We start from the raw sequence: 15,681 nt of genomic DNA on the forward strand, positions 1-15,681 counted from the left end.
CTAACTAGAAAAGGAATGCAACTCAGCATACAGTAAAATTAACCAACTGGAAAAGTAAATGCAAAAGCTAACTGAAGATAAACTCTAAAAATTAGAATTGGATAAATTAAAAACTAATGAATCTATGAGACATCAAGATTCCATCAAATAAAGTCAAAAGGCTGAAAAATCTGAATAAACATGAAGTACCTTTTAGGAAAAACAAATGATCTGGAAAATAAATCCAGGACAGGTAATTTACAAACTATTGGTCTACCAAGAAGCTAGATTAAAAAAAATCTGGAAACATCTTTCAAGGAAATTATCAGGGAAAACTGCCCAAATTTACTAGACCAAGAAGACAAAATTGCCCTTGAAATAATACACAGAACACTTCCAGAAAGAGACCCCAGGATAAAAATTCCAAGGACAGTTATAGCCAAATTCCAGAATCCTCAAATAAAGGAGAAAATACTGTCAGTAGCCAAAAAGAAGCAATTTAAATATAAACAAAGCACAATCAGAATCACACAGCTTAAATCAGCTTCAACATTAAAGGATCTGAGGGTCTGGAATATATTTTAGAGGGCAAAAGACCTTGAATTACAACCAAGAATTTATTACCCTACAAAACTCAACATGTTCTGTCAGGGGAAAAGATGGATGTTCAGTGAAATAGAGGACTTCCAAAATTTCCTGATAAAAAGACCAGAATTGAACAGGGAATTTGATCCTCAAATACAGGACTCTGAAGATGCATAAAAATGGTAAATGGAAAGGGGAAAAAAAAAAAAAACAAGTGTTATCAAGAACATTAAATTGTACACTACAAGGAAGATAACTAGTTGAAGAGATTATATTTAGAGGATATGGATAGGATTGGTTCTTGTCCTTCAATAGTGAAGAATATCAAAATGACATCACTAAGTTTGAGATAAGTTGCAATGCATCTACCTGTGACTGATCAGACCAATATGAGCTCAGGATGCTCTGTCACAGGCTGGGCACAGATAGTCCAGATGAACATCTGGGACATTTGCTCTAAAGTTACATATCTCAAATTTTCTTCAAGCTTCTTTAATTCTGCCTTGCTCATAGAGTTCAGCACCTTCTCTGATGAGGGCACTCTAGGCTGGATTGTCCTGTGCCATTGTCTTCCATGCCTTACCATCACTGCTAATGGTTCTTAAAAGAGATCTTCAAGGTGTCCCAGTATTTAGAGACTCTGTGTAATTAAATCAGAAGTAACTTTAGTAGATACTTAGAGGTTTATAGTACAATTAGAGCAGAGAGTAGGATTGTATTTAAAAAAGATTGGTCATAAAGAGATTATCATAATCCATACTTTAGTATCATGGTTTTGGTGCTAAAGGGATAGTGGGAGAGAAAATACTGGATACTCTGGCTAGGAAGGGCTGTAGGACTTTGGTTGGAGTACTATAGAGATGGAGGGAGAATATACTTAGAGGGACTGGACATGAAAACATGATGAAGAGATATGCTTTGCTTGAAGCTTTGGCTGCAATTGGAGGGAGTACAAATGGTTCATGAAATAATTTGGCTTTGCATGATGCTTTGACTCATGAGGGCTGTGTTTCCATGGAGGGTACTTAAAAATGGAGTAAGGTATAAAGTGATTATAATTTGATATGATTCATGACCCTTGAGAAGTGTATTTCTAATGGGACAGAAGAGGGGAGAGTGCTTAGTGTCTATGAGGTAATGTTGCTTATCAGTCAAGCAATCACTGATTGATTGTACTTTGAACTTAACAATTGAGCAATTAATGAGTCGACCTTTGTACTCTGATAGTACTTTGAGCTTATCAATTAAGCATGTAATTGAATTTTGATTGATAATACTTCTTTCAGGTCAGATAAAAGGCGTATGTTTTGACAAAGGGAATGTAAGTATAAGACAGGGATAAAACATTTACTACTACTACTACTACTACTACTACTATTAATAATAATAATAATAATGTTCTTCATTTACAAAGAAGACTGTGACATCAGGGAGATGATGCCATGACAAGCATGTGAATTAGATTTGAGTGAGGGTGAACTGTGCTAAGTCACCAACCTCAGTTTCTTCTCCAGATATGAATTAGGATGATTGAAGACAGCCCTGTATGTGGGGCAATAAGTGACTTGCCTAAGGTCATATAGCTACTAAGTGGCAAGTGTCTGAGGCTAGATTCAAACTCCTGTCCTCCTGAATCCAAGACTAATGCTCTATCTATTGCACCACCTAGCTATTCTGGGTTAAAACAATAAAAACATAAAAAGGATGACTATCCTAGGAGAAGGCTAGGCATCAGTGCATAAATAACACTAGGTGAAGAGGCACAAAAACTATTATAGTAGAGGGAAAGAAGGGAGGGTCTGAACAGTGAGTAAATCATGTGCAACAGATGTGACTCGAGAGGGAATGACATACATTCCCAAATGGGTTTAAAAATCTATTCTACCCACAGGGAAGTGGGGGGGGGGGGCAGGGGGAAGAAAATGGAAGAAGGGACGGATAAAAGGGAATACTAAGGTATAAGTGAAAGTAAACTGAAAGTTAAAATTTAAAAGAAAAGGTAAAGAGTAAAGGGAGCAAAACATTGGTGAAGAGAGATAAGTTGAAAGAGAAAAGTACAACCAGGGAAAGATAATACGGAGGGAAATAAAGATTTAGTAATCTTAATTGTAATGTGAATGTGATGAACTCTCCCATAAAAGGGAAGCAACTAGCAGAATGGGTTAAAAACCATAATCCTCCAGTGTGTTGTTTACACAAAAACATTTGAAGCAGAGATACACACATTAAAGGTATGGAGTACTTTTGTTCTATAAAAAACTATGAATGGTCTCAAACTTCGAGAAGTATGGAAAGAATTGCAGAACAGAACATTGTACACATTATCAACATTGTGAGTTGATAACTTTGATGATCGCTGCTCCTCTCAGAAATTCAGAGAACTAACTAGGACAACCCTGGAAGACCTGTTATGGACAATGCTATTTACATCCAGATGAAGAAAATATCAAAACAAATCAAAACAACCCAACAGAATCTGAATGAACACCATGTTCACTTACTAAAAAAAATCTCTTTATGTTTTTCCTTCCTATCCCATAGTTTTTTTTTCCTTTTCCCTTAGTCCTAATTCCTCTTAGAGAAAATAACTAATATGGAAACATGCTAAACACAAATGTACATGGAAAATGTTAATAGACTGCTCACCACTGAGGGAAGGAGGGGTGAAGGGGAGGAAAGAAGGAAATTATATAACTTCTAAAAATACATATGGATGAATGTTGAAAACCTTCATAACATGTGATTGGAAAAATGAAATGCCATTTAGAATATAAATACATAGAAATGAAGGATGATCTTGGAACTGAGATGCAAAAACCTCCAATAATCTTAAGACAAAAATTGCAAAGGGATAAGCAAACATGAAACATATATTTTGATATCAAGCAATTTTTTGTTTTTTCAAATCCAGCTTCATACACTTGCCATTTATTAGCTGTGTGACCTTGGGCAAGTCACTTTAACCCTGACTACCTCACATTCAGGGTCACTTCCAGTCATCCTGATTCATATCTGGCCACTGAACCAATGGTTCTGGAGGACAAAGAGACTAGTGACTTAGCACAGCCCCTCCACACTCAAATCCAATTCGTGTTCTTGTCATGACATCACCTTCCTGATGTCATGATCTTCTTAGAGAATGAAGGACAAAAATCACCAATAGTTGTAAGTATTATAAATGACCTTGTGAACTTGGTTACTTTCAATTGTTAATGTGTAGTTTATTTCAATCATTCCAGTAACATTTAAAATTATTGATATAGAAATGTGCCAAAACAATTTAATGGTGGTTGTTAGGATTAAGTTTGCCTATCCAGTATTGAGTGGTTTGCTGAATATTTTAGAAAAATTCATGAAAAGTGAATAAAATTAAGCGGTGGGTTTTTTTGTATTTTATTTTATTTTACTTAATGTTTAATGAGCAAGAAATTATTTTTCCTCAGGGAAAACTGATTTTCTGATTTTTTTTTTTTACTTAGAACTTCTTGGATCAGATTATTGGCAAGATTTTTGAAGCAGGATTTGTCAATAACCAAGCATCCATAAAATATTTAATAGAATGGATTATTATATTGATTCTTCATAAATTTCCTCAGTTTCTTCCGAAGTTCTGGAATTGTTTTTGTTATGTAAGTAAATGACAGTTTTCATGTTTTGTTTAGAAAAAAGTTTCACTTAATGTATCTGTTTCATATTCTGTAGTAAAATGTTTGATGAATTCAGCTTTGAATCTGAGTACTTCATGAATAAGAAAAAGGAAGGTGTAAAAGAGAATAGTAATAGAGTTAACCTACTATGTTACCATTTAGTCTTGATTAGAAGTGATTTTTCTAAAACAAAAAAATCTGTAACAGCTTTTGTAAATAGAAACTAGTAATTAGAATGGATTGGGTATTATATCTATCTTCGTGTGTGTGTGTATATATATATATATATATATATTTGTGTTTATATATATATCTGTATTTATAGATATGTTTATCTACACTGACATAATTTATATACACATATATCAGACAAGCCCTTTGATTTGTTATTATGACATTGTTAATCCATTGAAGGCATTTAGGTAAAGATTAGTGAGGCAATATCCCAACCATCCTTAGAGTCTTGAAACCTAGGTCCAGGTCCTGCCTTTGACATGTGCTAGTGATACAACCATGGACAAGTCCCATAACTTCTCAGTACCCTTATAGCTACTTTCTATGTAGGTCTATAAGTTGTAGACTGCTCAGTTTGCATTGTTGGAGTCAGTTTCCATATTAAGAGTGCCTTATATTCATGAATTCATAGAGCTAGACTTCTCCAAAACAAAGAAATTCTAGAATTTTGATTGAAGAACTCTTAGAAGAATAGTTCCCGAAATATGTCTTGTTCTTTGTGTTGATTCTGTTATGCCCTCTGAAATATGACTTCCAAAATGCAGCAACTTTCAAATCTGTTAGCTTACCTGTAATCATCCCCTTCCAAACCATCTGATGTACCCCCACTATTGTCTTCTTCATCTTTTAACAATGTACTTTTATATCTCCACTGCCCTTAAACCTTTAATAAATGCTTCCATTTTACCCCATAAAGTTCATATAATGTAGCAGAGCAGTCAAGGTTCTTTCTAATCTCAATCCAATAGAACTTTATGTCTTTGCTTTTCCTGCTCCTCTGTTGGAATCTTTTGCTTTTGTGGATATAGTGCTTGCTTTCCCATATTTAGTATTTGATTTGTTCCAGTCCCTTCTTCAAGGATTCACAGTTTGCCAAACCCCTACCTTTGTTTAACTGATTTGTTGTTTTTTTCTCTGTGAAACTTTCTCAGACCATTCTAGTTCACAGTGACTTAGCATTCTCTTCTTCACCACTCTTTTTAATATCATTCCTTCATATACTACTTATGTTGTAATATTTGTATTATTAACTTTTTATAATCTTATAACCTTATCTTCCTTACTAGAGTATGAACTTCTCAACGTTAAGGATCATGTCATATCCTTAATTTATTTATATCCTTCAAGTGCCTTGTACTGATTAAATACTTGCACCAAATGCTAACTGATTCTTTTTCTCTAGGGTGAAGAAAAACTCAAAATGAGTATTTGTACATTTTTATCAGTTCTGTCACATTTGGATATCATTATTCAGAATATGTCTGATATGGTAAGTTTAAATGTTTAAGGTAAAAAAACATGTTTTACATATATAGATCATCAATTTTAAACATCAGTAGTAATTTCCTTGATATATTGAATACTTGCTATTAGTTTAATTTTACCACCTTCCCTACTACCACAAAAAAGATTACAACTATTTCCCTTTTCAAAAAAAGTTAGAAAAAAATCTGAATTTGTAGACAAAATAAATTATTTAAAGATTACAAAATTTTTAAATCTGTCTGGAGTTAGCTAGCATGCTTCCTCTTAAGTTCTTTTAAGTTGTGGCGGATCATTGTGTTGAAGAGAGATGCCAAGTCTTTCAAAGTCATTATCTTTTTAATATTGCTGTTACTATGTATGTTCTCCTGTTTCTGCTCATTTTCTTTGCATGAGTCTTCCCAGCTTTCACCACTCTTGTCATTTCTTATAGTAAATAGTATTGGATCACATTCATACATCTCAACTCATACAATTCATACATTCTCCAGTTGATGAGCATCCCTTGTTTGTAATTCTTTGCCATTACAAAAAGAGTTTCTATCAATATTTTTATTCACAAGGGTTCTTTTCACTTTTCTGTGTTTCTTTAGATTACAGATCCTAGTAGCTGTATTGACTGGTCAGAGGGGATGCAGTTTTATACTCCTTTGGGCATAGTTCCAGATTGCTCTCCAAAGTGCTTGAAACAGTTCACAACTCTACTAACAGTGCTCTAGTGTACCTATTTTCCCCATATTCCCATCAATATTTGTCATTTTCCTTTTCTGTCGTATTAACCAATTTAGTGATTAAGAGAATTACAAACAAGGGGTGGGGTGCTCATTAGCTGGAGAATGATTGAACAAGTTGTGATATATGAATGTGATCCAAAACTATTGTGCTATAAGAAATGGCAATTGTGACTAAGACTGGGAATACTCATGCAAAGAAAATGAGATATCTCAGAGTTTGTTTTAATTTGCATTTCTCAGTGATATAGTTTTTTCTTAATTAGTTCCAAAAATTTTTGTAGTAACAACAAAACTACTACATTAACAGTTCCTTAATTGTTAATAATAGAAGCCAATATAAGAACAACTCTAGCCACAGTATCAGTTTAAAATGAACATGTCAGAAATGGAACTGAATTATCTTTTCCTTTTTAATTTTCCTTTCATCTTTAGCTTCTATCTTTCAGTTTGTCCTAGTGATTCTTCCACTATAATAAATCTCAATTTCTACAGTTTTTTCATTCCCGTTGCCCCATTCCAAACACCATTTATATGGTTTGTGCCTAGACCATTACATCATTTCTTTTGCTGATCATTTAAACTCAGTCTAGCAGATACCACCTCCAAACTTAGATCATATGGTAAAGAAAGTCATCTTCCTCTAAAATCAGTTTGTCATCAGAACTTTTCATCCTTCCCTATTTTATTCCTATTCTTCAAAACTGACCTGATCATTGAACTACTAAGTCTTTTAGCTGTTGGTGGTGTTTTTTTTCCATTCTGTGATCTTCCCTCTAGCCAGAAAATTATACTCATTTTCTTTAATCATTTTGCTTTGTCCCATGTATATTATATGTAACTATTGACAATACTATTCACTTTTTACTTAATCTTATAATCATACTTAGTGTAGTGACTTTTTTTTTTTTGCTCGGCAATGGGGTTAAGTGGATTGCCCAAGGCCACACAACTAGGTAATTATTAAGTGTCTGAGACTGGATTTGAACTCATGTACTCTTGACTCCAGGACTGGTGCTCTATCCACTGTGCCACCTAGCAGACTCCTACAGTGGCTCTTAATACATATCGATGACTGTTTGAATAAAGGAATTTAATGCTATTTTAAATGTGCTACAATTGTACTGACTAAGTGATTTAACTCTTGACTGTCTTGTCAATACAGATTCCTCCATCTAATTATTAGCAACTTATTTTTGACCTTTAAGATAGAGATGTATCTAGCTCAGCTAAGACTTCCATCTGACAGGAGTATCTGAGTGGTTAATTTAGCAAGTAAAAAAATAAATTGACATACTTTTATTTAAAAGTTTGATTCTTATAGTTTCAACATTTAGATAAAACAGACTCTACCTGAATAGTTGTTAATTGCCTAATAATCTTCTTTCTAATCTAAAGTAAACCTTGTGATTTAAAAATAAGGAAAACCCAATTAGTATATTAATGGTAATTTTTTGGTTTTATGTAGGAAAGTGAGCATGGCCTAGTGGATAGTCTTATCTGGCACACACAACTCTTCTTCCTTAAAATCTGTGACCTTCTCTGTCTTCTTCAGCTATAGTATTCTTACCTTCCATCTCTGAACCTTTGTACTGCTTTACTTTGTACTATAAGGTAAACTCCTTTGGAGTAGGTGTTGTTTCCTTCTTTGTATTTTTATCCCTATCACCTAGTTGCATTGCTAGTTATATAGTAGGCACTTTTAAATGCCTGTTGGTTATTCAAGATTCTATTATTCCAGGATCATTTTTACCACTGAGTCCCTATATAATTTATAAAAGACAATTATCTTTGAACATTTCAATTCCCTTTCCAGACCCTCTCTGACTTCATAGGAACTTTTAAATAAAAGTGTGTCAATTTATTTTTTAACTTGCTAAATTAACTACTCAGAGTTCTTGTCAGGTGAAAATCTTAACTGACCTAGATATATCTATCGTAAAGGTCAAAAATAAATACAAAACACATTTATTGAGCACTTAATGTGTGAACAGCTCACTGTACCAGATACTAAGGAAGAAACATAATTTAGACAAAAATGATCCCTGTCTTCAGACATCTAATTATTTAAGTATTCTTAATTTATCAGCATAGGATTTATGTAAAGCTTATGATTGTGATATTTTTGTAATGGAAAAAATCCCCTGGGTACTCTAGAGTTGGATTTAGGATATACAATTCGTAAGGTTTATTTTTTAATTGATTTTTTATTGGTAATTTTGATTTTTCTTACAAACTAGCATAATTTTACAAGATTAGTAGGCAGTGGTATCAGTTCTGTGAAGAGGAATAATCTTTGATTTTATTGAAATAGAATATGAGAAAGCTAAATTGCCTTGTTAATTTTGCATACATCTTAATTTCCTACTACATTCTTTATGCTGACATCAAGTTGATTAAAAAAGGTATAGTAGCAAAAGTAAGCAATGAGAGAGGTACCTAAGTGTACCTAAGTGGTGAAGTGGATAGAGTTCCAACCCTGGAGCCAGTAGGACCTGAGTTCAAATTTGGTCTCAGACATTTAATAATTAACTAGCTATGTGACCTCAGGCAAGTCATTTAACCCAATTGCCTTGCAAAAGTTAAAATAAAATCAAAAGCAGTGAGAAAGACAGAAGCTCTTTATGTGGTATCTAATTTGCAAACATTTAACAAATTTTTCACTTAGTTCTTAAAGAATATTCCATGTTATAGTTAGAAAAAAGGTGAAAGAAATAGTTGGAGCTAAACTTTAACAAACACATTTTCTTTTTAACATCGAGGCTATGCTACTAATTAATTTTGTGGTCTTGGGCAAATCATTATCACTCTTTGGGCCTCATGTTGTAAGAAAGGGCTGGATTAGGTGAACTTTTAAGATCCTATCCAACTAATTCCCCATGATTCTAAACTATTTGAATTAATCAGGAAGCATTTATTAAGCTCCTAATATGTCTTAGGCACTGTGTTAAGTTCCGGGGATACTGAGAAAGACAAAAAAACCCCCCCAAAAACCCTGACCTAGAAGAGCTCATGGTCAATAGGCAAACAACTATGTATAGACATGCTATACATGGACATTTATATATGTGTATATTATATATATATATATATATGTATATACATACATACATACACACATATGTATAAGAATCAACAGAGGGAGGCACTAATTTAATCCAAATTAACCTTTTTTTTAAAGTATTAACTACAGAGTTGAGAAAACTTTTTTTCCCTATAAAATGCAAATGTAAAAATGCCTAATCTAAAATGAAGTGGTTGTTAATTTAGGTGTGTTAATTTTCTGAGTCCTAATACAATGTATATTATTGTGATGATTGCAATTTATTTGTACCTAATTCCTTATTCACTAGGTTTTTGAGGTAGATGGTATGAGTGTTATTATTCCTGCTTTCTTGATCAAGAAACTGAAGCACAGCGATTAAGTGACTTAATTTTCACTCATCAAACAACACTAAACCCAGATTCTCTTATGTCAGCCTTATTCCCCTTTGACTAATGTGGAATCTTCATCAGTTTTTAATCTTTTTGCACAGGTGGTAACAGATAATATTTATATTTAAATTTGAAGATTCTTTTTGTCCTTTCTTTTAGAAACCAGCTCTAAAACAAGCTCTTACTGTTGTACTTCAGTGGTGTTTCAACTATAATTTTAGTGTTCGACTGTATGCTTTATTAGCTCTTAAGAAAATTTGGGCTATGTGCAAAGCTTTGCATGTAGAGGAGTTTGATGCTCTAACTGCTGTTATAGAATCCAGCCTTCATCAAGTGGAAACCATGCATGGTGCAGGGTATGTAAAATTCTGTAATTAGTGCTTTGTTTATTTCTATGGTTGAGCTCTAAGATGATACTGGTCTGCTAATATTTTTGCCAGATTGTAGCTGTCTTCCTTTATTTTAAATGTTATATTAGATGGTATATATGGAGATTCTAAAACCACATAGTAAATTCTAATCTGTCCAGTTTAATGATAATTGTATTTAAATTGAGCCTGATTTTTAACTTTTGCAAATTATATATTTTAAGCCTTTTATTCTTTATATAATGTTTTACACATTTTCAGGGGTGGCTAGGTGGTGCAGTGGATAAAGCACCAGCCCTGGAGTCAGGAGTACCTGGGTTCAAATCCGGTCCCAGACACTTAATAATTACCTAGCTGTGTGGCCTTGGGCAAGCCACTTAACCCCATTTGCCTTGCAAAAACTTAAAAAAAAAATACATACATACATATATATATATATATATATATATATATATATGTATATATATGTGTATATATATATATATATATGTATAATGTTTTACACATTTTGAGAAAGAATTACTACAAGATTTATACAAAGTCAATAAGCAATACTAAGGGTTTTTTTTTTATAAAATTACCATGCAGGTCTGGAACAAAGGGATCTGTGGGAATGAGATTCATTTTGTTGTATGTGTTAGACTTAACTTTAATGGAGTATAAGCTTATTTGTTAATTACTTGTTGATTGTTATAGAAAAAATAAAAATGCTAGCAAAAATTTTATAAGGTCATAGATGTAGAGATAAATAAGGATCTTGGAAATCAGTGGGGGCAGCTAGGTGGTGCAGTGGATAGAGCACCAGCCCTGGAGTTAGGAGTACCTGAGTTCAAATCCAAACTGTGTGGCCTTGGGCAAGTCACTTAACCCCATTGCCTTGCAAAAAACTTAAAAAAAATTTAAGGGGAAGTCATTGAATCTTTTTTTTTTAAGGTGTTTTTTTTTTTGCAAGGCAAATGGGCTTAAGTGGCTTGCCCAAGGCCACACAGCTAGGTAATTATTACATGTCTGTGACTGGATTTGAACCCAGGTACTCCTGACTCCAAGGCCGGTGCTTTATCCACTACGCCACCTAGCCGCCCGAAGTCATTGAATCTTAAGTGACTCATTTTGTTGATGAGAAACTGAGACTCAGGTGAAGCAGGTTGCCCTAGGTTCACCCTAAAAATAAATAATAAGCAGTATTCAGAATAAGAGAATTCAGACCTAGATCTTCAAACTCCTATATTCTGCCTCTACTGTGCTTGCGGGTAGCTAGGTGATGCAGTGGATAGAGCACTGGCCTTGGAGTTAGGAGTACAGGAGTTTGAATCCAGCCTCTGACACTTACTAGCTTTGTAATTCTGATTATTTTGCATCCAGGGCCATCTCCAGTCTCCTGATTCATATCTGCTCACTGGACCCAGATGACTCTGGAGGAGAAAGTGAGGCTGGTGACATTGTATAGCACCCCTTACTCAGATCCAATTCATATGCTTGTCATGGCATCACCTTCCTGATGTCATTTCTTCTTTAAGAATGAAGGACAATCATCATCCTCTCCCTATATCAGTAGAGTCATTAGATTTCCCAAGTCTGTTTATAATTAGTTTGAGAAGGCTGAAAGTTTTATTAATTTCCAGCAGCCTGGGAAATGAATGTAGCCTATTATTAAAAGTGCTGATTATTTTTAGTTAAAACATTAAAAGAATTAGTTTGGCATAGCAGATAGAGAGCTAGACTTGGAGCTAGGAATATCACATATTTGGTGTGTGTGACTGTGAGCAGGTCACTTAACCCCGAAATTACCAAAAAGTTGCTGATCTGCATTTGTGAAGGAAGTTTGTGTGTGTGTGTGTGTGTGGCATATGTATATATTTCATCAACAACAGTTTATATTTATGTAGTGCTTTTACATAAAAACTTGAAGGAATATATTTTATTAGTACTCAAAACTTAAATAGCTTAGGAAATTTGAAAAAGAATTATATGTGAACCATTAATGTATTAGAATTTACAGTTTTGATCATCAAAAAGGAGATATTTAAGTCAGTCACTTAATAAATATTTTGATAGGAGCTAGTAATATCATGAAAACAGTGTGAAAGGTTCCAGAGAAGTCAGGATGAGGAGTAGGAAAAGGCCATTCATTGCTTTTGATAAGAGATTGTGAGTAACCTTTGGAGAGATTAATTTTGTTGGCAAAGGAGGACAGATTTCATCAGAGGAGAGTTAAGAATGAGAGGAAAGGAAATGGAGACATTTCTAGTAGACAGCTTTCTCAAGGAGTTTAGCCATAAAAGGGAAAAGAGAGCTGGGACAGTAGTCATTAGTTGTTGGGAGGGGTGAGCTGAAAGAGGGTTTTTGAGAATGAGTAAGACATGATCATGTTTATAGCCAGTAGGGAAGCATCTAGTAGACAGAATATTGAAGATAATTATGAGAAGGGCCAGTCTGAGCTGTCTAGGTGGCACAGTGGATAGCCCTGGAATCAGAAGGACTTGAGTTCAAATCCAGCCTCAGACACTTAATAATTACCTAGCTGTGTGGCCTTGGGCAAGTCACTTAACCCCATTGCCTTGCAAAAAGCTAGAGAGAGAGACTGACAGACAGACAGACAGACAGTCTGCCAGGGATGATAAAATAGAATGGGATTACAGTAAGAAGGGTCAGCTCTTCCCAAGAGAAATGAGTGAAGAAGTGGTAGAAGGCATTTGGGTGAAACCTGAGATAAGGAGAGGGGGAAAAGAAGATCTTTCTTTAGAAGAAACATCTTTCTCCTTTCCTCAACAACACAAAAGTGAATGTCTTTCAATTTTTGAGTAAAATACGAAGCAAGTTTTTCAGCAGAGGAGACAAGGAGGACAGCCCTGGGAGAGCCCATGACAGCATGGAAAAGTTTCAAAGAGTTCTTGTGATAGGTGGAATAGTAAGTGAATTAAGAAAATATAAAAGGATTTCCTTGCAGGCCTAGTAGAAATTACAGCGTACACTCCTTCAGCAGGGTTTAATCTTTCGCTAGCTTCACTCAGCTGCACATGCAAATGTTGCAGGAGATGGGATTCAGTCAGTGCCTGGTCCTGAACTCATTTTTCTTGGACCATTTTATCTTAGCATTCTACAGAATTGCTTTCCCTGAGTAAGGACTAATTTTGCCTGAGGGGGGAAAAAATTTGAACACATTTTTACCTTTTATAAAATCATGCTTGAAGACAATGACCATTATTGGTGCCCAGTGTCTCATCACATATAAATTACTCATTTGATTTAGTACTGTGACAATTTTTTCCTTTAAGACAAATTTCTTTGCTTGCCTTATCGTGCAAGACTTTATAAGTTAAATTATTTCCCTTCGCTACTAGGAAATAGGTATGTTTAAGCACTTAATGGCAGTAATTTATCATTTGTATTACCCTCTAGGACCTTTTTCTTTTCACCTTTCCTTTGCCTTTGCCTAATTTTTCTTTTAATTGATTTATTTTATGTTTTTAAAGATTTCTTAGATTTTTGGGGAAGAGAAAGAAGCCTATAAATCCTAAATAAGCAATTAGCTTGGGATTCCTCCAACAAGCAAATTGAACAACTAGAACATGGTCTCTTGCAAATAAAGCTTTCATTATATTTCAGATTTTTGATTATATTGACTAGTTAATATCTAGAACTCAAAAGGAACAAAAATTTATTCCATATAATTTCAATTTTTCTTATTAAGAAACTTATGGTGGGTAGTTAGTCATCTTACTGCACAAAATACAGTATAAATATTTAAGATTCTTAATTTTCCAAGTGTGATTAACTGCTAAAGTCAGACTTTTGCTATTTCATGGGTTTTTTAAATATATATATATATATATATATATATATATATATATATAATTATGTTAGTCAATTATTTGATTTCAAACTATCTGGTACACTATGCAAAAGAAGAGCACTGAATTAGGGATCAGAGGATCCGGTATAAAACCTGTTTTTGCCCTTTAGACCAGTAAATAAATATTTCTTTATCTGCATAACTTGGGGAAGTCAATTCACCACTTGACCATTTTTCTCATTTCTAAAATAAGCATTTGCCTATACCTCTAAATTCTTTCCAGTTTGAAAAATCTGATCTGCTCTCTTTCTCCCACTCTCATTTAGAATGTATTTTGTGAAAACTGGTTAACTTATTTTCTCATGTAGAGTTAGATAAACTTTATGATAAGACCAGTTAAGTCTGAAAACAAACAGATAAAGATGAAAATTGACTCAAAAATGACATTTGTTCCAAAATATCTACAAAGATAAAAGACTTTTAAAAATTATATTTGTTCCAAAATTTCCAGTTTTGGTGGTTGTGATAGTAAGTAGGAGTAACTGAGGTAGCTGATCTTTCCATATGGAATCTCACAGGGGAAAAAATATTGAGCATTAGTATTATAACAGAATTTGTATTTATATATTTAATTTTCAGTTTTTAAGAATTATTTTAGTCATATTTATAATGTTATTTTATATAAGTTTCTAGTACTCTATGACTTGATTCCTCAAAATTGCCTTTTTTACCCACATTCTTGATTTTAAGAAACAATGTTTTTCTGGAATAAATGTTCATTTGTTCTCTTCATATATGTGCTATTGAGTGCACAGTAAAACTTTTCAGTTTATTGTTGAAAACATTTCCAATTCATCACTTCTAGATATGTCAGCTGGAATCTGGCCTAATAACTATTCTTTAAAAAATGATCTCTTACCTATTCTTTTGAAATTGTTTCTTGTAATAGTAGTTTTTTCCACCCTTTTTTGATTCTTATTACTTTTATTTGGTGGTAGGTCTGTGAATTTTTAGAGTTTGATTGCCATACTAGGGGACCTAGTGTTTTGTTATCATAACTGCTGACTGACTCATCTGTGACCTTGAAAATGGAATTTCATTTTTTTTCTTATTTCCCTTTCAAGGATGTTGTAAGATTGAATAAAATGTATTTGAAAAGTTTTTAATTGTCTTGGAGAAATATGTTATATGACAAAGTTTCATTTTCCTTCTAAAATATGTAGTAGCTAGTAAGATATCTAATAGATTTTATTTCTCTAACTATAGTTGTAAAACTCAACTATCTCTCAAAGTATCATTTTATTTTTTTTATTCTTAGGAATGCCAAAAAAAATTGGCAAAGAATTCAAGAGCATTTCTTTTTTGCAACATTTCATCCACTTAAGGATTATAACCTAGAGGTAAGAATAGCATACCATTCTAAAATTTTATTTGCTCTGCTTTTAACACTAACATTTCCTTTTGTTATCATAATTATTGAAGGAAGATAATTAAATAAAAATATTTTTCTTCCTGTTTACAAGAATTATCTTAGATTTTAAAGTTATGTTAATTTTATTTCTCATTATTTTGTAAATGATCTGCACTTCACTCATTAGTAGTGAATATTGGCTAGTTATTTTCAATTTCTATCTTTGGCCATTGCC

The 15,681-nt window shown here is 33.4% G+C and overlaps 1 protein-coding gene across 2 annotated transcripts in view; it reads left to right on the forward strand.

The window, feature by feature from the left end:
• The window catches only part of TARBP1 (tRNA guanosine 2 -O-methyltransferase TARBP1), an 80,908-nt gene that overhangs the window by 56,593 nt on the left and 8,634 nt on the right, over window positions 1-15,681 (forward strand). For both annotated transcript variants that reach the window (XM_074222986.1, XM_074222985.1), the window contains 4 exons: window positions 4,044-4,193; window positions 5,629-5,715; window positions 10,034-10,230; window positions 15,354-15,435. In XM_074222986.1, coding sequence (XP_074079087.1) covers window positions 4,044-4,193; window positions 5,629-5,715; window positions 10,034-10,230; window positions 15,354-15,435 — 516 coding nt within the window. The remainder of the gene's footprint in view (window positions 1-4,043; window positions 4,194-5,628; window positions 5,716-10,033; window positions 10,231-15,353; window positions 15,436-15,681) is intronic.

The sequence above is a fragment of the Macrotis lagotis genome, chromosome 2 (genome assembly GCF_037893015.1).
Source record: "Macrotis lagotis isolate mMagLag1 chromosome 2, bilby.v1.9.chrom.fasta, whole genome shotgun sequence".
Lineage (NCBI taxonomy): Eukaryota > Metazoa > Chordata > Mammalia > Peramelemorphia > Peramelidae > Macrotis > Macrotis lagotis.